General features: G+C 32.7%; 1 protein-coding gene across 1 annotated transcript in view; it reads left to right on the top strand.

Moving 5' to 3' along the window:
- The first annotated feature begins 490 nt into the window (after positions 1–490).
- Positions 491–27,068, top strand: part of LOC129224187 (ubiquitin recognition factor in ER-associated degradation protein 1-like) — a 28,078-nt gene continuing 1,500 nt past the window's right edge. Inside the window, exons 1-10 of the mRNA XM_054858605.1 lie at positions 491–590; positions 740–854; positions 952–984; positions 5,220–5,341; positions 8,170–8,300; positions 11,332–11,404; positions 12,118–12,186; positions 13,857–13,925; positions 22,707–22,757; positions 25,833–25,921. Coding sequence (XP_054714580.1) covers positions 588–590; positions 740–854; positions 952–984; positions 5,220–5,341; positions 8,170–8,300; positions 11,332–11,404; positions 12,118–12,186; positions 13,857–13,925; positions 22,707–22,757; positions 25,833–25,921 — 755 coding nt within the window. The 5' untranslated portion in view covers positions 491–587. The remainder of the gene's footprint in view (positions 591–739; positions 855–951; positions 985–5,219; positions 5,342–8,169; positions 8,301–11,331; positions 11,405–12,117; positions 12,187–13,856; positions 13,926–22,706; positions 22,758–25,832; positions 25,922–27,068) is intronic.

The following is a 27,068-nucleotide window of genomic DNA, read 5'->3' on the forward strand; positions in this document are numbered from 1 at the left end:
GAAACTGTATTGCGCGGGAAAAATGACAATGACAATGAGTTAACTTTGGTTGCAGTTTAGGTTTACCTTTAAAAATATTTTAAAAAATTGCTTAAGAATCAGCATCATCAATACTTATCTGAGTAAACTTTATTTCTAATTATCACTCTAATTCGATCTTCATTTCAATCCAAATAATATTATGAATTTATTTTCCCTTTTCTGTTTTTTTTGCTATTAGTAGAACCATCAATGGTTGCGTTCGACGAACCTCACCGGGTGACCGTGGCGACCGGTAAGTAACCAGTTTGGGTAATTGGAGCACGTGATCACTAGTTGTCACGCGATTAACTAACCGGTCACTCTCGGTCGTGCTCGTCGAATGCAACCAATGAGTGACTCAGGGTTTGTCGATATAAGAGCTAATTGAATATGCCGGTTGACCTATTATTAGTGTATGGGTTGACCGGTTACTCCATTTGAAGATACCTTTAATAAAATATTTTTTGTAGATCTGGCAACAGTTACTTTATTCTGTCTGCTGCTTTGTAAACATTTGAGTAAATTCATTTGTCATTCTTCACTGATTTTCAATAAAATTTAACACCATGGTCAGTATAATTGTTTAATGTTTTATTCAAACAATCAAAATTATTGTATATTCTTTCATAGCTCAGAATCATTTCATATTTAGGTTTTTTTTTTTTTTTTTTTAAATCAGTGTTCGTTGTATAACTATCCCAATTCTTTTCTCTTGCAGTTTACATTTAATGCATTTCACGAACCTTTGAGGCCGTTCAACACTCAGTATCGCTGCTATTCTGTGTCGATGCTGCCCGGGAATGAACGTCGTGATGTTGAAAAAGGTGGAAAAAGTAAGTATTTGTTTTTAGTTTCTGTTAGTGCATTTGCAAATTTGAAAGTGTTCTGAAAGTTATTGTGACTTTAACTTTTTCTCATCATATATTTCAGTCATTATGCCACCTTCTGCTCTGGATCATTTAAGTAAGTTTTATTATTTCTTTTTTATAGATTTATTCTTATTCTATATTATTTAGTCTTTACACAAAGATTGAAGGAGGATGCTTTGATAATTTTTAGTTTGGCGAGATCCTCACATATTTAACTTGAATAATTTCACTTTTAGCTATCATCTCTTCATCGATTTTCAAGCTGCATATGACAGCATTTTGAGAGACAAACTACTCGAAGCCATGGGAGAATTATTATACCAAAAAAACTAATAAACCTTGCTACTAGAATGACTCTTAAAAGAGTAAAATGTAGAATTAAAATTATGTCATATCTCTCGAAACCTTTCTACACTGTGAGGGGTTTACGACAAGGTGATGCTCTCTTGTGCCTCCTGTTCAACTTGGCTCCATAAAAAGGAGTTTGAGACACTGAATTAAGTTCTAGCGGAACCATCCTACTAAGAACAGTCGAACTGTTTGCTTTTGCGGATAACATTGATATTATTGGGCGAACTAAGCAAGCTGTTGTTGAAGCTTTTATCTCGCTTCAGAATGCAACAAGTAAGATGAGTCGAACCATCAATGAAAATAAAACTAAATTTTTGATTGCATCAAGCAGAAATGTAGATACAGCCCCTTTGAAAGTAAACAACTGTACATTTGAGAATGTCAAGCAGTTTAAATACCTGGTCACAATGATCTCAAGCTGCAATGACCTATATACTGAGATTAAAAACAGGCTATCCTTGGCTAATAGGTGCTTCTATGGCCTTAAAAACCAATTAAATTCAAATTACATTAGCATTAAAACTAAAATAATTCTATATATAACATTGATAAGACCTGTTGTCCTGTATGGGAGTGAATGTTGGGCTCTCAACAGGACAGAAGAAGAGCTTTTATTGGTTTTTGAGAGAAATTTTAAGAAAGATTTTTGGATCAATAAAACAAGATAACTGTTGGAGAAGAGCTTATAACCATGAAATTTACAAAAAGTATGGTGAACCTAACATCTTAGGTTATAAAGGCAACTCGCATTAACTGGCTGGGCCACATATTTCGATATTCAGATGCATTCCCCACAAAAAGAGTCACCTTCTCCAACATTGAAGGAAAACGCCGAAGAGGGAGACCCCCTGTCAGATGGCTGGATGGGTTAAAAAAGGACTTAAAGGTAGTAGGAGTGAACCGATGGAGGGGTCATTGCAATGGATAGGATTAGGTGGGAAAGACTTTAAGAGACGGACTTGGCCTGCAACAGGCTGTAGCACCAGAAAAGAAGAATTTCACTTTGGTAATCCTGTTGCCTTATGGAGACCCTATGCAAATGGATATTCCTCCTGTTCTTTGTTTGTGTACGGAAGAAAAAAAATGTTCCTACCATTGACATTTATTTTGCCTATGGATAAAGATCATAAAACTCCCAATTATTGAAACACACTCCAGAGTTCAGATATCAATGGTTTCACTATTTTTATACATAGACAGGGATTGTTGCTGAATGAAAATAGCCCAATTATAACTATGCTTTATTTGGTGGTCATCATTTTTGTGCATATTAATGGGGAATATTTCTATACATAATGCTCTTGGTAAATTTTTTAGTTGTTGCCAAATTTTTTCACACCAAAGATTAGGTGCTAATGTTTTTCAGGGAAAATGATATGGTTACTGTTTAAAAATTTCTCAACTATGCCCAATTTTGAATTATTGAAATATTTCCTAGAAACGACCTGGTCACAGACTCATGTAATTTTTCTTCTCAGCACCAAATAATTTTATCTCTGGAACTTTAGCTCTTTCCTGAAATAACTAAATTTCAAATTCTAAATAACTGATTCAGTTGTCTTTAGTATAAATTCACAATAGTACTTTTAAGTTTCTACCAAATCAATGACTTCATAAAAATTTTTTTTGCTAAATGAAGTGGAGAAAATGATCCATTGGCACATGTAGAGATTTTTTGCTTTTGGCAGCTAGAGACTTGTGTGCAGGGCTTGATTACTGCTAAGGCAAATGTCCATGGCCTTCTAGAATGGAAGTAGTGTGGTTTCTTTTATGCTGTTTAAACTAGAGACATACCAAGTAGCACTTTGGCCGAGTACCAAGTTCCAATTATGTTTTAAGGAGAACCACCGACACACACGTGATGAATTTCGAACTTATTAGAATAGTAGTATAGACATTCATGCCCATATAATAAGTTTTAAAACAAAATTCCAGCCGAAATTTTAATTATGCATTATGTAAAAGATTTTTTTGTGTCAAGAATTTTATGAAAAGGTAATTTTCAAAATTAAAAATAAACAAATAAATAATAATTATGATTAAGTTGGAATTAAAACAAATTATATCAATCTGTTTTAGTTCTAGTCTGGGGTGTGCAGAGAAATTTTGGGGCCCGTCACAAATGAAGGGGCACCCTCCATATTGTTTACCTCTATATTTCAAGCTTAGTTTAAAAAAAAAAAAAATTGGGCCGCCTACAGGTGTCCCTTTTCCCCACCCTTCCTGTTTACACCCCTGGTTCTAGTCGGCCAAACATAATAATATAAAAATTTCATCTGCTCCATTTTTAATAAATAAGTTTTATTAACTCTACAGACATTGAAAAGATTTACTCCATTTAAGCACAACAAACTTCATTATTCTTTAAATTTGAATTGTAAATGATTGCAATATATTATATGGTTGCACTCCTTTATTAATTCTAAAATCTGCCTTAACAATATTCCATTTTTTACAACTACTCCATATTGGCCGAGTATCTGATCATAATTTGGTGGAGTACAGGGTACTCAGCAAATTGGCCGAGTACCGAGAGTTAACAAGTACTTGGTACGTCTCTAGTTTAAACTATTGAAAATGGCACAGCAAGCTTGTGGAATTGTAATTTTTTATATGTTTCATGCTTGTTATGAAAAATGCAGGACATTTGGGTAATTTTCCATTCATGGTATGCAGGTCCAGATCTATACATTTTGCCTCCCCCCCCCCCCCCCCCCCCCCCCCTCTCGCAGAGGACGATATTGTAATTTGCAACGTTAAAATAAGTCCTAGTGCTGGTTTTTTTGTTTTTTTTTTTTTCAATTTCTTGGGCCATTGGGATCTATGCACTGTGGGGGTCCATAGGCCTGATGGTGCATCACTTGACTTGGTGACTTTTTTATATTCTCCACCTTAGATCAAGTAGAAAATGATAGGTCCTCTCCATGTTTGCTCCTCTTTTTCTGATTTCATTCTCTTGGGACTTTTAGTGTAAATTAATAATTCATGACTCCATGTATAAATAAAGTGATTGAATTATTAAATTGAATTATTATTTAAAATTATGCTTTTTTAGTAACCAGATTTTAATTGAACTTTTAAAGTTATGAAATGCATCATTGGTTCCTTAGTGACTTATTTTATTTTGCTGGGTTTCTGTAGTTAATTAGTAGAATTTTTTTTATTTTAATAAAACTTTTAGTCTTGTTTAAAGGCTTGTTTTGTTTGAAAGTCCATTAAAAAGATAAAATGACACATCCATTAAAAGGGCAAAATAACAAGTAGTTTCGAAGTAACTTTGTTCAAACGTGGCAGCAACAGTCAAAATGAAAAATGATCACCGAAATTTAAAATGAGTCGAGCGAGAAATGTATAGTGGGAAAATATTGAAATTTGTTCATTGTATGGAAGAATCGTACAAGTTGGCAGTTTTGAAAAGACATCACATTTCTTTGAACTTGAAATAATTTTAATTTTATCCATTCGTTCTATAAATTGTATACTTTTTTAAAGATGGCGAAACTTTCTAAGAATTCATTAACAAATGAAGAAGCAAATAACAAATGAAGGAGAATGAATACTTGTCTTACCAATTTGAACAGAAGATCCATCCTTCTATTCATGGACTCAAACCTAAAGACCAGAAGGGTTGTGACTCAAAACCCTAGTTTAATCAATGCTGCAGATTTGGAAGGAAAATGTCCGACTTCAGGAATTTTAGACTCCAACTCCTTTACTCTAAATTCAGACCAACACCAACTCTGCAGCCCTGATTTTAAAAAGAAAAGCAATCCCTGTTTTCCCCCCCCCCCCCCCTCCCCTGTTCAGGTAGTTATTCTGGCAGTCTATCTGGTATGGAAAAGTTTTAGAACACTGATTATACTCTCATCTGAGAATATTTATTTAATTTTAGAATAATAAATGTTTTTCTTTCAGAAGTTCTTCTCAATAACCAAAAAAATAAAAATAAATTTTTACTAACTGGATTTTCTTTTTTAGCCCGATTGAGTATTGTTTATCCCATGCTGTTCAAGTTAACAAATAAAAAAACAAATCGAGTTACACATTGTGGAGTTTTGGAATTCGTTGCTGATGAAGGCAAAGTTTACTTACCATATTGGGTAATGTATTTGAAAATATAACTACAGTAGACCCTCGTTCTACATGGGGGTTACTTTCCACGGAAATGCTGCGTAAATTGAAACCAAATAGTAGTGTTAAAATAGGGGTTTAGTTCCATAGATAACAAAATACTTCATTCTAGTGACTTATATTGACTTTTATACACAACATGCATAAAGAAAACATAAACTAATTTTGTGCTCTGTTTATTAAGAAGAGCTGGCTGTGATAGTCTTTTGGCAGTCATTAAGAATTTTTCTCTGTAATTCTTTGCTGAGCATTAACACATCCATGATCACTTGCATCATTTCCATGATAGCATCTTCCTTCACTAACGAATCAGAAAGATCATTTCTATTGCCTAGGAATGGCTCAAATCTTTCAATGTTAACATTTTTGGTTGTGTGTCGTTGATGTCGGTATCCTCGTTGGTTTTGGCCTCCTTTGTCCCTCCTAAAAGCTCTTCTTCCAGTGAGTTCTGAACTGTGTGAGTTTAATAACTCTACATCTGGAAAGAGCTCTGGAACCAATCGCATAAAATGTCTCCAGTAGCCCAAAATCGATTATTAGCCCGCCCAACTGCAGTTTATTATGTGTAATCTGCAATCTTTAAGAGTTTGGATTTTGAAAGACGAGATAATTTTATCTGTTTGCATTGTCCCATCCACGTTAATACCGAAACTCATCCGCGTAAAATAAAATAAAGATGTCAGATCTTAAACTGCATATAATCAAAACCGCGTAAAATAAACCCACATAAAACGAGGGCCTATTGTAACCCATTTGGAAAATTGTAAGTTATGTTAATAAGTTAGAAAGTAGTATATCTATAGCTATAAAGAGGTACTTTGATTTTCTATACGTTAAAGAGAATTTTCAGGTGAAAATTATATTCTGTTGTTAAGTTGACATGAAAATTCAAATATTTACTTATTAGATCATGGTCTATTTTAGTAATGGCATTTTTATTATTAGTTGCCATTTAATACAGGCCTTTTATCTGACTTCATTATTATATGTTTATAAATTTTAGTAACATTAATTCTCTAGTATTCTTGCCTGTATCCTTTTCCCTTTAATTTTTTTTTTTTTTTAATTCTTTTATTTTTATTAGAATTTTGACATATTGCAAATCTTACTTTTTTTTTTTGCATCAAAATGATATGCACACTTGCATGTAAAAAGTATTGCTGAAGTCATATCCTACAAATCTCTTGTTATTTTGTTCTTATGATAATTTTTGTTTATTCGAATTGATCTAAAAATGTTAGTACCTATTATTTATATCTGCTAGCTGAAATCTTCTATTGAGTGTTGAGCGACCGCACCTAACTGGGATTGTATTATGACGTTCAGGGAGAAATAAATGAGGGGCCTTGCCTCCTATTAGTATACACATCTAACAACAGAGTTTTTGCATTTTTGAGCTTGTGCTCTAAATGATGACATTATTGGTTTTAAAGAGCTTCTTATATATTTATGTTGTTAATTTAAAAGCCTTTTCCCTTGGAAATAATAAACTTATGAACTTTCGAACCCTAAACAAAAAAAAAAAATTTTCTAAAGATCCTTTTTTTTAAAAAAATTATAGTTATATTTGTGTGCAAGTTGCTTTTATTCTTTAAATGTTACTAGTTACTTAGCTAAATATTAGTACAGGGTTGGGCAAAAGGTATAAGTCAGTTTTGAACGGCCAGGGCTCGGCCTGTGGTGGGAAGAGGAAAGGGGTCTTGTAGTGGTAGTGGAAGAATCTTTTTTTATTTGCAACCATGGTTTGGGTTAGAAGGCATTGTGGGTTTGCTGTTAGAATTTTTTGCGACAATGGCCGTTCTATTATCACCATGGCCTTCCAACAGATTTCCCAAGAAAGTAGCGCGGCTGACATCTTATTCATGTGAATTTTAAAACTTTATGTAAAAAAATAGATTGTCTACTATATCGGATAATAGTAGACCCTCGTTTTACACGGGGGTTACATTCCACAAAAATGCCGCGTAAATGGGAACTAATAGTAGTGTTAAAATAGGGGTAGGTTCGTAGATAAAAAAATACTTCATTCTAGTGATGACTAACTGTATAATAAGTTTAATGTGTACTTATATGGATTTTTATGCACAACATGTATAAAGAAAACATGAACTAGTTTTGTGTTCTGTTTATAAAGAAGAGCTGACTATGATAGTCTTTTGGCAGTCATTAAGAATTTTTCTCTTTAATTCTTTGCAGAGCATTAACGCATCCATGATCACTTGCGTCATTTCCATGATAGAATCTTTCTTCACTAATAAAATCAGAAAGATCATTTTTATTGTCTGAAAATGGCTCAAAGTTTTCAATGTGAACGGTTTTGGTTGTGTGTCACCAAAGTCGGTAACCTGGTTGGTTTTGGCCTCCTTTGTCACTTTTAAAAGCTCTTCTTCCGGTGAGTTCTGAACTGTGTGAGTTTAATAACTTTATTTCTGGAAAGAGCTCTGGAACCAATCGTATAAACTGTCTCCAGTGGCCCAAGTTCGGTTATTAGCTCGCCAAAATGCAGTTTATTACGTGTAATTTGCAATCTTTAGCAGTTTACCTTTTGAAAGAGAGGAAAATGTGATCTGTTGGAATTGCTGCATCCGCATAAAACCGAAACTCATTCGCGTAAAATAAAAGTGCTGAATCTTAAACCGCATAAAAATAACGGCGTAAAATGAGGGTCTACTGTATAAACATAATTTCTGTAAGTAGAATTGTTTTTGTTTTGCTTCCCTTTACAATTGATTCATATGTTTTTCCCCACTCTGTATTGCTTTGATTTTCTTTTCCAATTTCATGATTTGCATTTTAGATGATGAGGAATTTGCTTCTTGAAGAAGGTGGAATTTTACATGTTGAAAATGCAACTCTCCCTGTTGCTTCGTTTTCGAAATTCCAACCACAGAGTGAAGACTTCTTAGACATCACCAACCCAAAAGCAGTGTATCCTTTATTTTTATGGAAAGAAAGCGTATATGTTCCAAATTTATATATCTTATTTACAGTAAAACTTCTATAAGCAATCATCTTCATAGATGATGAATTCTCTCACAATATTTTTTAAACTTCAGTTGCAATTTTTATAGATTACAAAGGAAGTATTTTATAATATTTCTTTTGTAAACTTCATGTTCATACCTTGAATGGGAGTTGATTGGGTGAAATGGAAGGAGATGTGAGCATTTTTGAAATATAGTAACCCTCTCCATGAGCGTCGCAGCGGGGGGGGGGGGGGGAGTCCGGACCCCCCTCAATAATTGAGAGTTGACCCTCATAAATGTTGGAATTTGTTAAGATAAAATCCATTATTTTGGGGGAACTTGTTACTGTTTTAACTACAAAAAAAAAACAATAATGCAGCAGTTACACAACACATAATTTATTATGTGAAATGTTTAATTATTATTTAGTCAAATAAAAATGAACTTCGTTGGTACAATAGTAAAGAAACTGTCTGCAATGAAAGCTTAGAAGCAAAGAATTCTACTAATGTAATCAGAAGTCCAAACTACCTGACTACCTCACAAACCTCATTTTGAATTTTTGTGGAGGAGAGTAGGGGGCAAAGGGTAATATGTACTTAATGTAAATTATACCCAAAACAAATAGAAGAACCACACCCACTCCCATGTAAATACATTATTTTCTAAAAATTTGGGGGCCCTTAATGATGGGCCTGCTCGCACGACAAGGACAAGGATTAGCTGGCCACAAAGACATAGCAATGGTGAAGAAAACCTCATGCAGCTACTGAGGGTTTGCTGTGAAGGAATGAACATAACACAATCATTATGAACGTAAAGGCTACTTTGAAACTTCTGCATTAGAACAACCCTAAAACAGGAGTTTCAAAGATAGAGAAAATGTACTCAACCGGATAATTCAAAATGAGAGTGTATAAATGCTAAGGTTATATCTTATTGAGAAGATCATAGAAATCACTTTTTATTTTCTCGGTGATTTGCGATGGAAGAACAGAAATTTCAGGGTTATACATTATGTCAACGTTAGAAGACACTCAGATCTCTAAGGACCTTTTCTGAGTTTCTACAAAACTCCTGCAAAAGCAAGCCGCCTCTTATAACTGATATGTTGCCCACTCCCCCTTTTTTTCAAAAGTTGGGCCTCCACTTTCATTTTAATGATAAAAATAAAAGAAAAACCTGCAGCCTTAAAAATGAACAAGTAGATGTGATAAACGGACAAATACAATAAAAGTGAAACAAAAAAAGTATTTTTTTTAATTTTTATAAATGCAATCTTAAAATATGATAGGAACATTGTGATTCTGTATTATTCAGTTACCTTACCTGGGTGACCAAAATGCGTCTTAAATAAAAAAAGAAGTTGAATTACAGCGAACCGTTTGAATTTTTATTTAAGGACCCGAAAACGGCATCTTAATATAATATGAGGGCGATAAAATGCTTGCAAAAATTAGAACAAAAATAGAAACCCTCTGATTTTTCTGCATCCGATAAAATTTTTTCCAATGTTCCAAGAAAATTTGAGCGTGAATTATAACTCTTTCTAATTTCATGCTAAACTGTAGGAAAGCCCTCAATTAGAAATCCATTGTTGAACAATGCTTTTATTTAAATTTGTAGCATGAAGAAAACCATTGAGAAGAAAGATCTGTTGCCTTTTTTTTTCTGGCTTATGAACAAATAAAATTCTGGCTTTTGTTTTAAGGGTTTTCCTGTACTCGGGGCATTTAAAATTTCTCCTTTTTCGTTACTTTTTTGCAATCTGTCAGGAAATTTTAGATTTTTTGGTTCAAGCCAGATTGTTGACCATGCGTCACTTGACATAACTTTTATTTGCAAGGTATATCGTGCCAAACCAAGCAACGCTGCTAGTATTTAAAATAAATTGAAAAAATAGACGTAAAGTATCAGTGTAAAGTATTGCACTAGTCGAAAATATTAAAAGTGTTTTTACTGAAGCCGCAGACTTATTTCAAACAAATGAACTATCTGACTGAAAATTGAAAATTTCTGTATAGAAAACCAAAGCAGTCAAATGGTTTTACAGAAAGAAAAAGACTCTCCTCAAGCCTTATCCTTCCAGTTGACTTCTTCGGAGGTAGCCTTAAAATTGTGTTTCTGAATCTTAGATTTTGGAAGCAAGGGAGAACATCCAAATCCCATTCCTTCCCCAAACGTCAGCAACGATAGCCTTTAATTATGTATTTAGAAATTTAATGTCGAAAAACTTCCAGGAGAGCGCCCTCACCGTAATCCCAGAGAAACACCAACTCCCCGTTATCAAAAATCATCTTAACTTTCGTTTTTAGGGCTTCCACTGTGAAAATGATCCAGAGATCCCCTGAACCTTCCCTCCCACCCACTAATAGCACCAAAGGGGGCCTAAAACTTTGTATTTATACCTCCACTTTGGAAAAAAAATTGGGAATGAAGCCTTTAATTTCCTTTTCCCAACACCATCGACAGTCATCTAAGCTCAACTTTTTCGGAGCTTCAATTTCAAAAAATTGTTTGTTCCCAAACGTGGCCTAGAATTGTGTTTTTAAAACTTCGATTTTGAAAAAATTCCAGAAAGGGCCCTTGAATCTCTTCTCCCAACATTACCAAAAACTGCATGAAGCTGCGTTTATAGTGCAATAATTTCGAAAAATCTTTAGGGGAGAAAAGTTGGTCCCCCCCCCCCCAATACATTTCATCTGACGACGCCAATAACTCTCTCTATAATTATTTAGTGCTATTCGTTTGATAAACCTTTACTGAACTTTTGTATTTGTATCAACTATTACTTTTTTTGGGTCAATTATGTATTGCATTTTATAAGTAATTATTTTATATTGCAAGTATGTGTAAAAATTTGGATAATTTAGTGCATAGTCAAAATATATTTTGACTATGCACTAAATTATCCAAATAGTTCCTAATTTAAAATTCAAACTTTAGTCTTTTAAGTTTATATTTTTCTTCTTTTTGCCTTAATTTGTTGTTAGCTTGGAAAATGCCTTAAGAAACTTTGCTTGTCTCACAACTGGAGATATGATTGCCATTGAATATAATGATAAAGTAAAGTTATTTTTTGTTTTCCCGCACTGATTTTTAAAATTTTAAATTTCATATTTTCCTAACTTGGAAGTTGAAACTTTTTTTGTGAATGACATGTCTGTGAATTGCTGCACTGTGCATTTTTTGAATTAACTATGCCTTTGATATTTTGTTTGAAAGGAAGCCGCAATAAACATTTTGTACAATAAAAGTTATTAAAAGTTAAATTAGGAATTTATTAAGATAAATAAATACCTTTGTGCTGAATAGTAAAGTCAGACCAAACAACGTAAGTAGAAGCACAAATTTGTAAATTACAGCAGACACGTGTTTCGGCGTTACAGGGAACGCCTTTTTCAATGCAAAAATAATGAGCTTATGGATGAAATTTTATATTAAATTATTATTATTTTATATTAATATTTTGTCGGATGTCTTTTCATCCGTAAGCTCATTATTTTTGCATTGAAAAAGGCGTTCCCTGTAACGCCGAAACACGTGTCTGCTGTAATTTACAAATTTGTGCTTCTACTTACGTTGTTTGGTCTGACTTTACTAGGAATTTATTATTAAAATAAATTGCTTTCTGGAGTAAAACAGTGCTGTGGAGTTGGGGGAAAATGATCGACTTCAACTCCGCAGCCCCGTTAAAACATTTGTTTGATGTGTCCAGTTTTTTTTTTTTAATTTTTTTCAATTTTAAGACTCATTTTTTTCTCACTTTAATGTTTCAGATTTATGAATTCTGTGTTCTGGAAACAAGACCATATAAAGCTGTGTCAATTATTGAATGTGACATGAATGTAAGTTAATATTAATTTCTGCATGAAATATTGCCAGCAATTTATAAACATACACCAGTACTTCACAGTCAATGATCAGAAGCAAGATTCTTCCTTTGGATAGAAATAAATAAAATACTAATCTTGCACCTAAAAACTTTTCTTTCTATCCATTAAATACATATTTAATGTATTGTTAAAAAAGATTGTGTAGTTTAAAAAATACTGAAGATATAAAAATATTTGGATCTTGTTATATCAAAAGACTGAAGAAAAGACTTTATTGGCTAAGGCTAGATGGGTTAATAAAAATGAAAGATTTATAAGAAAACATTCAAATCACTCCATTTCAAGGGAAAAAAAGCTTTTTCCATTTGAAATTTCTCAAAAGATGCTTGAAAAAATTTTGTTTCATTGCCACATTCCATAATTTTGTACAAAAATTGTATTATTTATGAAAAAGTATTGTGAACAAATATAAAATGAAGGAACAATTGTCATAAGAAAAAATAGCAAAAAACATAGTGCATCTTTTGAATTGTCTGGAACTCATTTTAGTGCTCAACTTTCCTGCAGTTGAAAATATTCTTTCTGAATTCATGCAGGTCGATTGCACTGTTAACTGTGCGTGATATATCTAGAAGTCCATCTTCAAGTAATTTGGTCTCTTGCGTGCTAGTTTTAGATAAACCCTTTTTTGTGTATGTGTTTCTTTTGTATTGTGTGTATTATTATTATTTTTTTTAATATATAGCTAGTTGTAATTTCTTACAGAGAGACGATACTAAATATACTAAATGTTCCTTAATTAACATCATTTTCTCTTGAGCAGTAACTTTTATTAGCTCTTGTTTGCTTTATATTAGCTCTTTAGTTTGAAATCTATAGTTAACTTGACTAAATCTGATCTTGTTAGTTTCTCATATTCATGTTCCCATTCTTTTCAAAACTCTTTGCATTTATATTTATGTAAATATCTGAAAATATGTTTCAATTGATTATGCTTACCTCTATGCAAATTTTCAAGGCACTGTATAATTTCTAAATATCATATTGCTAAGTATAAAGCCAAATAGTGAGACAAGACAACAAACCAATGCTGGTGACAATGGACAATAAATTACTATTTGTTATGCTAATAAGAAAAAGTTATTCTCAAAATTTAGTACAGTTGAGACAAATAATTAAAAAAGAAATTATAAAGTGTCACTACAGTTGATGGTTTGAATAAATTGCTCATAAGACATTGAACAAATGCATTCAAAATTACACTGGAAATAAACTTTAGCAATAGGGAAAGTGAGTGATCAGGGAAATATAAAAAATAAAGACATGGTGTACAAAAGAGCACGAAAATGCAATTCATCTTACCATCTAGTAATGTCAGTATTGATTAGTTCTTGCTTTTGAAGCCAAATTTTTACATCATTAGATTGGGTTTGGATTGTAACATGGAAAAAGAAATGTACATTAAAAAATATAAGTAGATATTTCATGTTCCAGCTAATATCGGTATTCAGTATCCCGGTATACCATTATTGCAATCCCTAACTGTGATGAAATTTAACATGATCAGTGCAAAAAAGTTTGAAAACTTTATCCATATTTCAGTTTTAGGGGGGGGGGGTGACCTACTTACCTCAACATACCCTATAAAAAATTCTTTTTAAGTTTTATTCATACATTTCTAGGTTGATTTTGCTCCTCCTGTTGGATATAAAGAACCAGAACCAAAAGCTCCAGTTGAAGATGAACCAGCTGTAAGTAAATAAAAATTCTAGTATTAACTGCAGTTTTTTAACCTCGATTTAACAATACCAGATTGAAAAATTTCCTCAATTTAATGATACATTTCCCCGGGCCCGATCTGTCTACATTGAGTATCAATGTCCCTTGATTTAATGACAACTTTTTCCAGTCCCTGGACAATCCTTAAATCGGGGTTATACTGTATATAAAATCTCTTTCTTTTAAAAACCTTTCTTAAAAGGAATGCTTGTAAATTTAAAGCATATTTTTAAAACAAATTTGTGCATTTTTTAAAATAGACTAAAATAATTGTGTAATTTACACCTTTGAATAATATACTATTTTTTTAATCAATTTTATTTATTTATTTATTTTTCTTTCTTTTTTTTTCTTTTTTAAAGAGATGCACTGTCGCCTCAGATCTTAATAAAGTTAGTAGTGGCTCTGTTCTTGAGCTTCCTCATTATCCAGATTCTAGTATGAATCATCCAGATGAAAATTTTATCTAATGGTTTACATCTCTAAAGCCTTTTTGAATTAATGAAAGCAGTTCCTAGTGATCCTGAAACATATGGTCCAGTCTATTTCTCAAGTTTGTACATTGTAATGTTATTTTTCAACCATTCAATTTCCATGCATTCCCATTTCATTCTATTAATTATGCTACTTCTACTTTTATTTTGAGTTAATCCCTGTCTCAACCAATTTAAAAGCATTTTTTTAAATTATATTAATCAAACCCCGAAGAGTTCCTATTTTTCCTACTTTTTCCTACCTTTTAAAGCTCTCTAATTATTTTCCTACTTTTTCCTTTTTTTCCCTACTTTTTCTTTCTTTAGTATAGCACTTCTAATTGTGCATTGATTCTTATTTTTACAATGCCGCACCGATAATTTTCTGCATGTTTCAATTTAAAAAAGAAAAGCAAAAGAAACAAGTGGATCCTGAGCTTTTCATTGACTGGCTACAGTAATTTCTGAAAGGAACACCGCAGCGTTTGCGTGTTTAAAAGTTAAATTTTCATAAGTGACTTTTTTGCTGTTGCGGCGTTTATGATCGACTTTCCTTTTTATCGCCCCGACTTCAGTCCTACTGTTTTAACGAATCAATAAAGAAATAGAATCTGGAACATTCTGATGCAATTATATATTATTTACTCGTCAATTAGAAGCTTTAATTAAAGTAAAAGGCCGACTGTTCAAAAAAGTGCTAGAAAAGCCGAATTTCCGATTCGCCAATTTTTTGTATAGGTGATTACAAGTGAAATGGAGCTCTATTTAAACAGAAATGCAATGTAAAACTTTAAAAGGAACGTAAGGAAGCGAAAAATGAAAAACTTGTACACTGTACATATTTTATTGATGTTAGTACAAAAGAAAAAAAAACAGCAGATAACACAAATTCCCCAAAACAGACCACTTCAAAAATAATCGCAGAAACTGACTTTTTTCATCCATAAATACGATTATTGTTCATTCTAAATTGTAAACATGAATATAAAATTTATAAAATTTTATTTTCTTTCCTTACAAAGAGTGTATTTGCAAAAAAAAACATTAGATGGGCAAACGTTCCCGATTTTTGGAGAAAAATTGGAAATCAATTTAAATGCGAGATCTTGTTTTTATTTCTTCACATTTTTAAAAGTTGTTGGATAGAGCCTCAAGCAAATGTGTACTGTATTTTTTTTTCTCTTTTTATAATGGGTATTTTCTACTCTGATACATCATCATCATCAATATCAAAGAGTTCCTCATCATTTTTATGTGCTGCGTTAATGGCAGTGTGACATTTCTGAACATTTAAACTTTTTTGACCCACTCTTTCTCTTTTCGGGGTGCGGCAATTATACCGATGTGGTGTATCTACTGTAAGTTATTGTACTCAGGGCACCTAATCAAAGGGAGGGGAGAGAAAGAGATGTATGCAGGCATTTGATGCCAGGTGCTCCCCCCTCACTCTCAATTTCAGAATGAATATTTTTGTTGTCTGGTGAGTATTGAGAGAAACTACATGCCTTTCCTTTTATGCACAGAGAAACATAAGTAACTGATCTTTGTCTTTGATAAAAATGTTATGTTTACTATGCATGGATTTTTCCTTTTTTTTTCCCTGTGACAAAAATTTTGGAACAGGAAGGAGATAAAAAATCCTCAAACCAGTGAAACAATATTCATTTTTATTTCTCGATTAAAATTAAAACTGGCCCTTCGTTTTGATTTCCCCCCAAGGGTGGCTAGCAAAGGATGTAGACTGAATGCAACAAAAACCGCACAAACTTGTATAGTTAAGCATTAATTCTCCAAAGCCAGGGAGGGGAGAAATTGACCCCACTGGCTCCCATAAATGATGTGCCTGAAACAAAAATTTATTTTGAATGCTAAAAATACATAACATAATACAAACCCTTTAGTTTACTTATTTTGTTATTTATTTAATTTAATTATTTTATTATAAATTTTATGTCCTATATTTAAGAACAAATTTATTTTAGTTCTGCATTTTCAATCTTTTTCCTTTTTTTTTTTTTTTTTTCAAATTTAAGCATCTGCCTCTGTTTATGCAAGAAAGCATGTCAGCTGCTGATTATTTTTAACTAAAACTAATTTAATGTTTGCTTTGCTTTTTGTATCGTAGTTTATGACAAGAGGAACTCCCTCGTAGAGTTTCTGAAAGTGTAAGCATTTTCAAATGATAAATGAATGCTTTGGAAGGAATGTTTTCGTTTTTGACAGCAATAAAAATCTTTAATAAAAATGCTTTTATTGCTCTAAAATATGAGTTTTATTATTATTATTTTTTTTTTTTTTTGGCGATCGCTATACAGTGAAACCCCTCTATTACGGACACTAACGGGACAAACTTTTTTGTCCGTAAGAGAGGGGTGTCCGCTTTACAGAGGTTTTTTTTAATTTAATTAACTTTAGTTATTTGTTAATGTTTTTTGAAATCTTAAATGAAATATGTGTGAATTCTACTCTTTCATATGCATAGATTTTTTTTAATTTACTAGTTTTTACCAACATATACATAACAAACAATTATTTTATCAGGTTAAATTCAAATATTACAGTTTTGCATACTCAAAGAGATTTAAATAACAGGTTCGCATAAAAATTACATACCTAATTTGTACTTTTAAAAAATTGTTCGATTGATGTCTGTTGATATGTTTTGATCGATGAAAGTCTTTCATTTTCGAAATGTATCTTAAGTTCTTGTACCAAGTCTAGTCCTTTAGGATCGTTGTGTTTAATTGAAAATTCCCTGAGTCCATCTAATACGCTTAAAGCTTCGTTAACATTTTTAATTGTTTTAACGTCTTCTTTTACGGACAGTTCATCTTCATCGTCATCCTCAACTGTATGATCTTCGTTAATTTCGCGCACTATGCTTGCAATTTCTGTTTCGCTTTCTTCAGTGAAAACTTGGTCGTCGACGGGAGCATAGTCTTCAGCGGTCACATTTGTGAGCCCTGCTTGTTGCATTAACGACTGCAAATCGGATCCATCATTGTCACAATCAACTTCGTTGTCAATTTCCTCTGTGGCAGATCCTTTTTTGAATCCAACGCGATTAAAGCAACTTACTATTGTTTCTTTTTTAACTTCCTTCCATGCGTGCTTAACCCAGCTGATTGCATCTAACACATCAATTGTTTAGGACAATTCGCTACTTGTTTTAGTTTCTTCCATTTTATTGATTAAATGCTTCATAACTAGTTGTCTGTATTGAATTTTAAATGCTTGAATTATCCCAGCATCCATAGGTTGGCATTTCGATGTTGTGTTTGCTGGCAAGAAGACTATTTCTATATTTTTCAAGTGAAAGTCTTTGGGATGGGAGGGCGCGTTGTCCATAAAAATAACAATATGCCTTTTTTCTCTCCCCAACTTCTTATCAAAAGTTACAAGCCAATCAAATATGACACTGGTTGTCATCCACGCTCTTCTATTTGAATACCAGTCTACAGGTAATTTTTTTATATCCAGTCCTTTAAAACACCGAGGTCTGGCTGCTTTTCCGATGACAACTGGTTTTAATTTTGTACCATCCATGCTGGCACCCAACAAAACTGTTAAGCGTTCTTTGGAGATTTTGCCACCAGAGCAGTTTTCTTTCCGTAAAGTTAAGGTTTTATCTGGCAGAGCTCTATAAAACAAACCGGTCTCATTAATGTTATAAATGTCACATGGCTCGTAATTTTCAATCAAACTAGGCACTTTCTCAAACCATTTCTCGCAAACGTCAGCATCCACATCCATGGATTCACCACATATTTTTTTAAAAACGATATCATGTCTCGTTCGAAAACGATCTAACCATCCATTGGAAGCTTTGAAATTTTCTATACCCATTTCAGTAGCTGCTTCTTTCGCCTTTTCTTGTAAAATAGGGCCAGAAATCGGAATATTTTTGCTTCTTGCGGACACAAACCATTTAAACACAATTTCATCCACTGCAAGGGCATTACTTTTAGGAAAATCTTTTTTCTTCTCTTGGTTTCCATTTATGAACCATTCTCTCTTAAACTTCTCTTTTCCTTCTAATATACAGCAAATTTGTGTGCGTCTCACACCAAACTTTTCAGCAATGTTCCGTATTCCAATTTTATTTTTTTCTGCGAAATCTATAACTTCAATTTTTTCTTTAAGAGAAAGAGTACGACGCTGACGATGAGTATTCAGAGCCATTTCAATGAGAACGATGAAACAACTGAATGCTTTTACCCTTAAGTTTACTTTATGATATTGCATTGGCTTTACTTTTACTCTCTATAAAATATTTTTGTTAGATGGCGCGTCAACTCGGCTCCACTTAGACACAACACGCCTGCTTGTTAGTCATCTGAAAAGGAACAAGGCAACGGGGGAGGGTGGGGGTATACAGACAGAAACTTGCAGAATAATCATTTTCTCTTTTCTTTTCTTTTATTTTTGACGATTTGATGATGTTTTTTGGAATGAAAAATGCATTTCGGTGTCAAGCCGAAAATTTTTTGCTACGCAGTAGATGCAAAGTAAAATTGCAAAGAAATATTTTTTTTATCTCCGTATAAGCTGGTCGACTTTGCATTAAATGAAGCCTTTCAATGGAGTAGCTATTTAATTCTCAAGTTTTAAATACTGTCAACAAAAAAGGATATATCAATGTAAATGACTTCGAAAAGGGTGTCCGTGTCCGTATTTGAGGGTGTCCGTACGAGAGAGGTTCCTTATACATTAGGTTTAATGTCTCTCTGCCGGGGAATTAAAAACTGTCCGCATAAGAGGGGTGTCCGCATTAAAGGGGTGTCCGTTAGGAGGGGTTTCACTGTATTGCATTTTATTCTTTTACACTTAAAATTTTTATTACTGTATTTTTGAAAGGTGTTTCTTTGTTTAGATTTTGTTTTCATATTTTTGTAATTAATATCTTTGTTTCCACAACTGTTCATTTTTCATACTGATGATTGTCAGCTTGTTTCTTTCGTTTTGTTTTTGCAATTTGATCTTTCATTAAATCCCTTTAATGCTTCAAAAATACTGTTAATTTTTGGGACAGTTTTCAATCAAAAATACTGTTAGTTTATTTTACATTAGAAATAAAAATTACGCTAAATGTGTTTCATCTTGACATGTGTGTAGTCCTATCTCTTCCTGTTTTTTCCTACTTTTTAAGTGGTTTTTTTTCCTACTTTTTTAATTTTTGATTCCTTATTTCCTACTTTCCCCCCCAAAAAAACCACTTTGGGGTCTGATTAATTGTTATAAATCTCATTTTTATTTGCTATAAATATGTACTAGGGGGCTACCACTCCCCAGCTCTTGGAACTGCTTACATAGCTCTAAATTGGGTTATTTAAAAAAGTTTTTTTTTTCTGAAAGAGCATGGTTAAAAGCATAACCATTTTTTAAATATTGTGACAAGTTATTTAGTATTTTTAAATAATCATTTTAATCAGTGCGCATAATTTTTTTTTTTTTTTTTGCATGGTGCACAAGTGATGAAATGCCATTCACTGATGCCATCAGCGCAGTGTTCAATATTTTGGCATTAGATAAAAATAAAAATATTATAACATAATAATATTAATGAATTACATGTTCGCTTCAGAAAAGCCTTCATTCAAAATTCTCATTGTGATTACTATTAATGCTACTGTTTAATGGCAACCTTTTTTTTCAACATTGCCTAAACATTCACCATGCCAAAGTACATCACTTATGACCTCATTAAAACCACGCCTTGTTTCCAAATTCAGACATTAAAAAAAATAACTATTGCGGAAATAAAAGCTTTTTCCGTCTTTTTTTTTTTGCTTATTTTATCAATTTCAGTGACTAAATGTAGTATCGTTGACTGGAAGAAACAACTCCATTGCAAATTAAATGTCTATGTATTTCATATCAATTGACATGAAATTCTTTTAAAGGAGTAGAGGGCACTTTCTCTTCTAACGGATGGCCAAGATATGTTTATTTTCAAATCGAAATCGCTGACTTCTCTTAAGCTTATTTCCTATTAATTGGAAGCTGGCACTGATACAAGAAAAGGGTTATTGGGACATGACCCCTAAACCACCGTCAATATTATCCGTTCACATTGTGTTCTATTATTTTATGAATAAAATGTAAACAGTGTGCTTTTCAATTCATTAATTATTTTTTAAAGTAAGTACTTAAAATGCAACCTTCATGGCAAAATTTTATTTCTAACTTTTTTTGTATACATATCCTACAATTTGAGCAACATTCCGCAAAATTAGATAAAAAACGATTGCAAAAATTCCACAAGTTGCTTAACTTTCCTTAGCTTTCAGTAGATAAAACCATGTGACCTGCAGGGGTAGGAGTCATCCTGAAATTTCAAATTTTGTCCTAAAATTTCGAGTTTTGTCCTAAAATTCCTAAAATGTTCACTATTTATTCCTTATTTATGCAGAAAAATAAAATTCAACCTAAAAAGAAAACTTTTCATGATAATCTTAATATATAAAAAACATTTGTGCGAATGTTTGTCTCCATAAGGCTTTTAAACGGCTAGACCAATTTTGATCAAATTTTTTGTGCCTTATTAAGTTGTGGCAAGCATGATTTTGAAGTGCGATGGATCGAATCGGAAACGTTTTTGCAAATTAATTAATTAATTTAAACATTGGATGGTTATGTCTCCCAAATGATTAATATTTATTTTAATCTATTGTTGAGCAAGAACTGAAATAAATATTTAATACGTTGCCAAAGGACAATAAGAAAGCCAGCTCTGCTTTTTGTAATGAAATTTCTTACTGTGATATGTCAATTGAGAATAGATAAAACGTAGAGAGAGAGAGAGAGAGTGAAGCCTTCATTTCTTAAAAGCAACGATTTTAGTTCCCGTGATATATTTTAAAGTAATGTACTGTGGAAGGTTCACGAAAAACATGTGTTCTGTCATTATAGTTGAACCATATGACCCAATCAGTGCTTTAGGTTTTCCTAACCAAATGATCTGAAATTACCGTACCTAGCAACATTTGTTTCTCAGCTGAAATCCATCTGAGTTTTGGCATCAATGTCAAGAATACTTTAAGGATTATCTAACTAATCAGTACATTATTAAAAGAAAAGCTGATGGGATTTAAAGACGAAACAAATTTTATTTTCATCCAGATAAATTACAACAGGGTAGTTCTGTACACAAAAGATCAGTGCAGTGGAAGATCTTTATCTTTGGTGGAACGAACAAATTAGACAATGTATGAAGTTAAAAAAGTTTTCGTTCAAAAAGATCGGACCACTCATCGGTCGTTGTTGGCTTCGCTCACTGATCGGCTGGATTACAGTAACTTGGTGGCTTGGCGACTTTTGCTATAAACAATAGAGTTGCATGATCATTTGTTTACATTATAAAGCTACTGTTAATGTAATTTATTGAATTTTTGTTTATTTGGCAAAATATTTCAAATTGCAAGGAATGATTTTTCATTTTTAAAGAGTTTTTAGTCATTTTAGTTGAAGAATGTGTTTATTTTACATCAAGAGGGGGGAGGGATAGGGATGAGTGATTTTCACTTATTCAGAGACCTGTTTTCACCTTTATCATTTTTCTAAACGATATCCTTTCGATTGCTTAATTCTTTTTCATATGGGGGATGTTGCAGCGGGATTTCCCGTTTGTTCTAGATGGGTAGTTAGATTTTTGCATTTAATATCTGAGGATGCTTTTTATCCTTTGAGTATGGCTGAAGGAACAAAGCATCAAGTACGGGAGAAAAAATAATCAACAAAACAACTGCTCAGTGGGCATTAGATAAATCAAGTTGTAATAAATATGCGCATTCTGACACTATAGCAGCTTAAACCTTTTTTTTTTACTTATTTTTTTCAACAGAACGGTTCAAACACTTGATAGTTTATTGAAATTTTTTAACATTTCAATTTACAAAGTTAGAACAGAACAACGTCTGTCGGGTCTTCTAGTATGCCTACATTTTGCTATAAAATAAACTTTGTAGATCCGAAGAAATTTTCTCTAAAATTGTAGTTTTCAAGATTGAGTTTGAAACATTTTATCAACCACTATGAAAATCACGATCATGAATTACTTTTAAGATTTTTATAAAAAAACTTGATTTTTGTTGTCCTAAAAGTGTCTTAAAATTTTATCGAAATTGTGTTTTAAAATTTTTGAAATCCCCACTCCGACTCCTGGACCTATGACTTTTATAAGACATCTTAATTTCATTGGCTGCTGTGACACTATTGTTTGGTTTTTATATTATAGTAAGATATAGATGACATGTGTAATAATTTGTTTCTAATTAACAGAATCCAGTTCCTGCAGAAAGTGAACTTCTTCCATCTAATGGTTCCTTCATTGTAAGTATTATAATAATTTATGTTCCGTGTTTCTTCAAATTTTGCTGGTTTAGGGTGCGCAGTATTTTATATAATAAGTGTGTTTTGAATTATACTTATTTCTTTATTGCATTGTACCGTTCATTTACTTCATTTGGTTACTTAATCAATTTTAAGTTCTAGTTCACTTATATAAAAAAAGATGGACAAACTATTTTAAGCAATAGTTTCATTCTCTTGATGCAATGTTTTGGATATTTCTCCTACACTAAGCTGAACTCGTTAGCAATGCAGTTTTCTGTTTTAATCACTTCAGAAGCCCTTTTGTGTTTTAGGAGTTATTTTATGTTCAGTTACATCCATACTTTTTACAGCATTTACTATCCTTCTTTTAGTGCATAAAAACTATGCTAACCTTTATTCCTTCTGTGCTTAGTATACAATTTCATTAATAGGAATTATCTCTAAATTCCCCACCGCATAACAAAACTCTTTAAAGCAACTCCTGATCTTTTTTTTTTCTTTTCGTGCCCTTGAAGATAGGAATTATCTCTAAATGCTCCACTGCATAACAAGTACTCTTTGAAGCAACTCCTGATCTTTTTTTTTTCCCTTGCCCTTTAAGAATTGTTCACCCTTTTACATACCTTATGTTCTTCCCTCGTTAAAATTGTAAATAACATCAAGCAGATTGCTTTACAGTTACTCTTTGGGAAACTCACATTCCATGTAAGCAGTAACTCTCCTTTTCACATTCACTAAGTGTACTTGGCAGTGCCAGATATACAATTCTCCTGGGCTGAACCGGGGCAAAAACTCGAAACTGCCACTTTCACACATTTTCCTTCAAGTTTTTAAATCTATTATTTCAATGAAATAAACACAGAAATAAGGTAAATTTGTCACCCAGGGCAAGGCCGCCGGCTTCCCCTATATCCGGCACTAGTACTTCACCTAAGAATAATCACATCAAATGATTACAAAGGAGATTGAAACTTTGCTTTTAAATACAATTTGATGAACATATTTGAAACAGATTTGGTAGCAGTTACACCATATACACCTTCCTGTTTAGCATGTCATTATTGACATTTATATTGAAGTTTTATGCTAGCTAGTCTTCATAAGTCATCAGCTGTTTTCCTTTGTCTGAAAATGAAGTAGTCACTCTAGCATGAAGCATATTGTATTGAAATTGTAACCCTAACTCCAGTTGATTAACCCTTAACTCCAGTAGGTAGCATTCATTGTTGATCATTTTTTCATTTCTTCATTCCTCTGAAATGAGTCTTACCAGTAAACAGTTAAGTTACCGGATAGAGTTGAGCCCTGTCACAATAAAGCCCTTCCCTGCATGTTAAAAATTACCAAAACATATTGTCAAATTATCATGTCGTGGCACGAGTTTCATTGTTGAAGCCAGGGCTCGAAAATTATATTGCCCAGCATGCTCGGGGCATGTAAAAATTCCGATGGGCATAAATCTTTTACCCTTACATGCCCAGCTGGGTATGTAATTATTACAATTTTTAAATTAAGTATTTTTGATTTTAATGACTTATTATGTACTATTTATTTAAACTTTTTTTATGTTGTATATTGAAATAATTCTTGATTCAGATATAAAGCTGTGAAATTAATTTTTTGCGTGATTAATGCTAGACAACAAACTCAAATATTTTTATTATTATACTATTTCAAAAAAAAACCTGGGCATGTAAAAGTTTATTCAGGAATGTACCTTTTAGACAAACATGCCAGGTAGGACATGTAAAGTTTTTAAGATTTTTCTAGTCCTGGTTGAAGCATGCGGGTTACTCGATCATCCGCTATTATTTATATGAGGAAAAAGAAAATCTCCCATCAAGGTATGACAAGTGAAAATTGCTTCTACATTTGAATGAAGCCATTGCCTGTTTGTTGATATTTTCATAGTTGAAATTGTAACCCTAACTCCAGTGGATGAACCGTAAACTCCAGTAGATAGTCTTCATTGCTAAGCATATTTTTCGTTTCACCAGTAAAACAGTTCAGTTAACCAATCCAGTTCAGCCTTGTCACAATAAAACCTTTCCCTGCAAATTACACATTACCAACGCACATTATCAAATTATCATGCCGTGGCGCAGGTTTCATTCTTGAAACACGCGGGTTACTCGATCATCGGCTATTATTTATATGAGGATGTACAGTCGGACCCCTATTTAACGAATTCACCGGGACCGAAACTTTTATACGTTAAATCGGGGTTATTCAAAATTTTGGGGTGTGATTTTTTTTTTTTTTTAATGCATTTACCTTGCCTAAAACCCCTGATAAGCAACCGTGCAAAAATATCCTTGATTAGAAAGTGCACACTTTTTTATTTAGCATTCCACGACTGATTACACGCTAGTTAATTTAAAAATTCTAAACTACTGAGTAATAGATATTTGACAATTTCCTTGATACTAGACTCGAAATAGTTCTCTTTCGACTTTATGGAGTGAAGAAAATACTGTACCTTTTGCAGCCTGCTGCATGAGATATGTTTTTGGTTTCCAACCCATGTAAAGCATTTGAAAAAGTAAGTTTTAGTAGGAGTTTCGCTATTGCTTTCTGCATCAGAATCACTCTATTCATTGGTTCCCCTCGCCCTCGCCCGTCAAAAATTGATGATTTCAAGGAAAGTCTTTTTTCTGGTTCGGACAATATGGATCTAACATTTAGAAAACAATCCAGTATTTCCTAACTCAAATTAACAACAAAAAAAAAAAATAATAATAATAATAGGCTGTTAAAATAACTCGTTATTTCGGGCTTTATTATTCTGAAAATAGGGGCTTTTGCCTTCATTTTTGTTGGGGAAAAAGAAAAATCCGCTAAATCCGTTAAATAGAGGTTCGTTAAATCGATGTCTGACTGTATTATAATTATCATTTTGAAATAGTTCATAAAACTCCTTTATTTCAAAGGTGTAGTTCTTTGGCACACCAATATTGCATTGAGAAAGGAAAAAATTAAGCTACATTTAAAACTTAAGGTTTATTTATATATGTCACTAAGGTACATTTATATGGAAAAATCTTGAACTAATATTAATTTCTCATTATTTAGGCATTTCGTGGCAAGGGTAATAGACTTGACGGTAAAACAAAAGGAATTGAAGCATCTGGAAAAGTTTTGAATACCCTTCCATCAAGAAGGTATTTATAAGTGTAGAGCTATACTGCCGTGAGAAGGTAAAGAGCAGTATCAGCAGAAATTAGTTCTTGAGATATATGAAGAAACACCCTTTGGATTTCAAACTAACAATAGTTAAATGTTGGAATTTGACGGGTGTTTTTATGCTTTACCTTCAATGGAAACCAAATAAAGGAAGCATGTACAAAAAAAAGAAAAATAAAGATTGCAAATACTGTCTTTTATCTTCTCACGGCAGTATAACCACAGCTTGGATTTGCTTGACTCTATAGCAGATCCTAAGAAAAGTTTAACAAAAAAGTATATGAGAAATGTTAAATGTGTTAATGGTGTCTTGATGTTCAATATGTGAATTAAATAAATCATTTTTCACTACAGCAGACATTTAAGTAAAAAAATATGCTGTTCAAATATGAGACAGTGAGAAGCAAAGGGATGTAAGTAGACATTTTAAAGTTTTGAGTAAAACACGTTTAGAGATAAGGTCCTAGGTAGGCTTTCATTGAAAAGTTTTTCCAAATCATACTGTACAGTAGCACCTACCAGGGCGACTAGTACTACAGGGTTCGTACTCAATTTCAGAAATAAAATGAAGGATTTTTGGAGGAGTTTTGAAGGAGTAAAATGAGATTTTGAAGGAGTACTAATGGGCTGTCCTTAAACGGTGTTGCACTTTTATTCATCGTATTTGACCCCCTTCCCCTTTGTCACAAAATGTCACACTTCACCTTAAAACTCCTCATCACATGTCATAACATAGTGTTGTAACAACTGTGTGATGTCACTTTTTATCACTCTTTCTCTTACCCTTGTCACAATTTCATGAACCCGGCTCCCCCTCAAGTTATGACATCAAACATGGATGACCCTTTTTACATTGTCCGAACTGCGATTTACTAAACACTTGCTTTCTTTAACACAATTGCTTAATCTACTTATATATTTTTAAATAATAATTAGACAAACTGACTTTTGCTGCTGAGAGTGTGGTGGAGGGAAAAGCAATAGATATAAAACTTGAAAAAATAGCTAAGCACCATTTAAGCATGTTTTACTTCACCTATAAAATGTCTTAGTCATCTAATAATATTTTCACCTTCAACTTTTATGACTCCTATGCTCAATTTGTAAATCACATCTATGAAAAAA

The sequence above is a fragment of the Uloborus diversus genome, chromosome 6 (genome assembly GCF_026930045.1).
Source record: "Uloborus diversus isolate 005 chromosome 6, Udiv.v.3.1, whole genome shotgun sequence".
Taxonomy (NCBI): Eukaryota; Metazoa; Arthropoda; class Arachnida; order Araneae; family Uloboridae; genus Uloborus; species Uloborus diversus.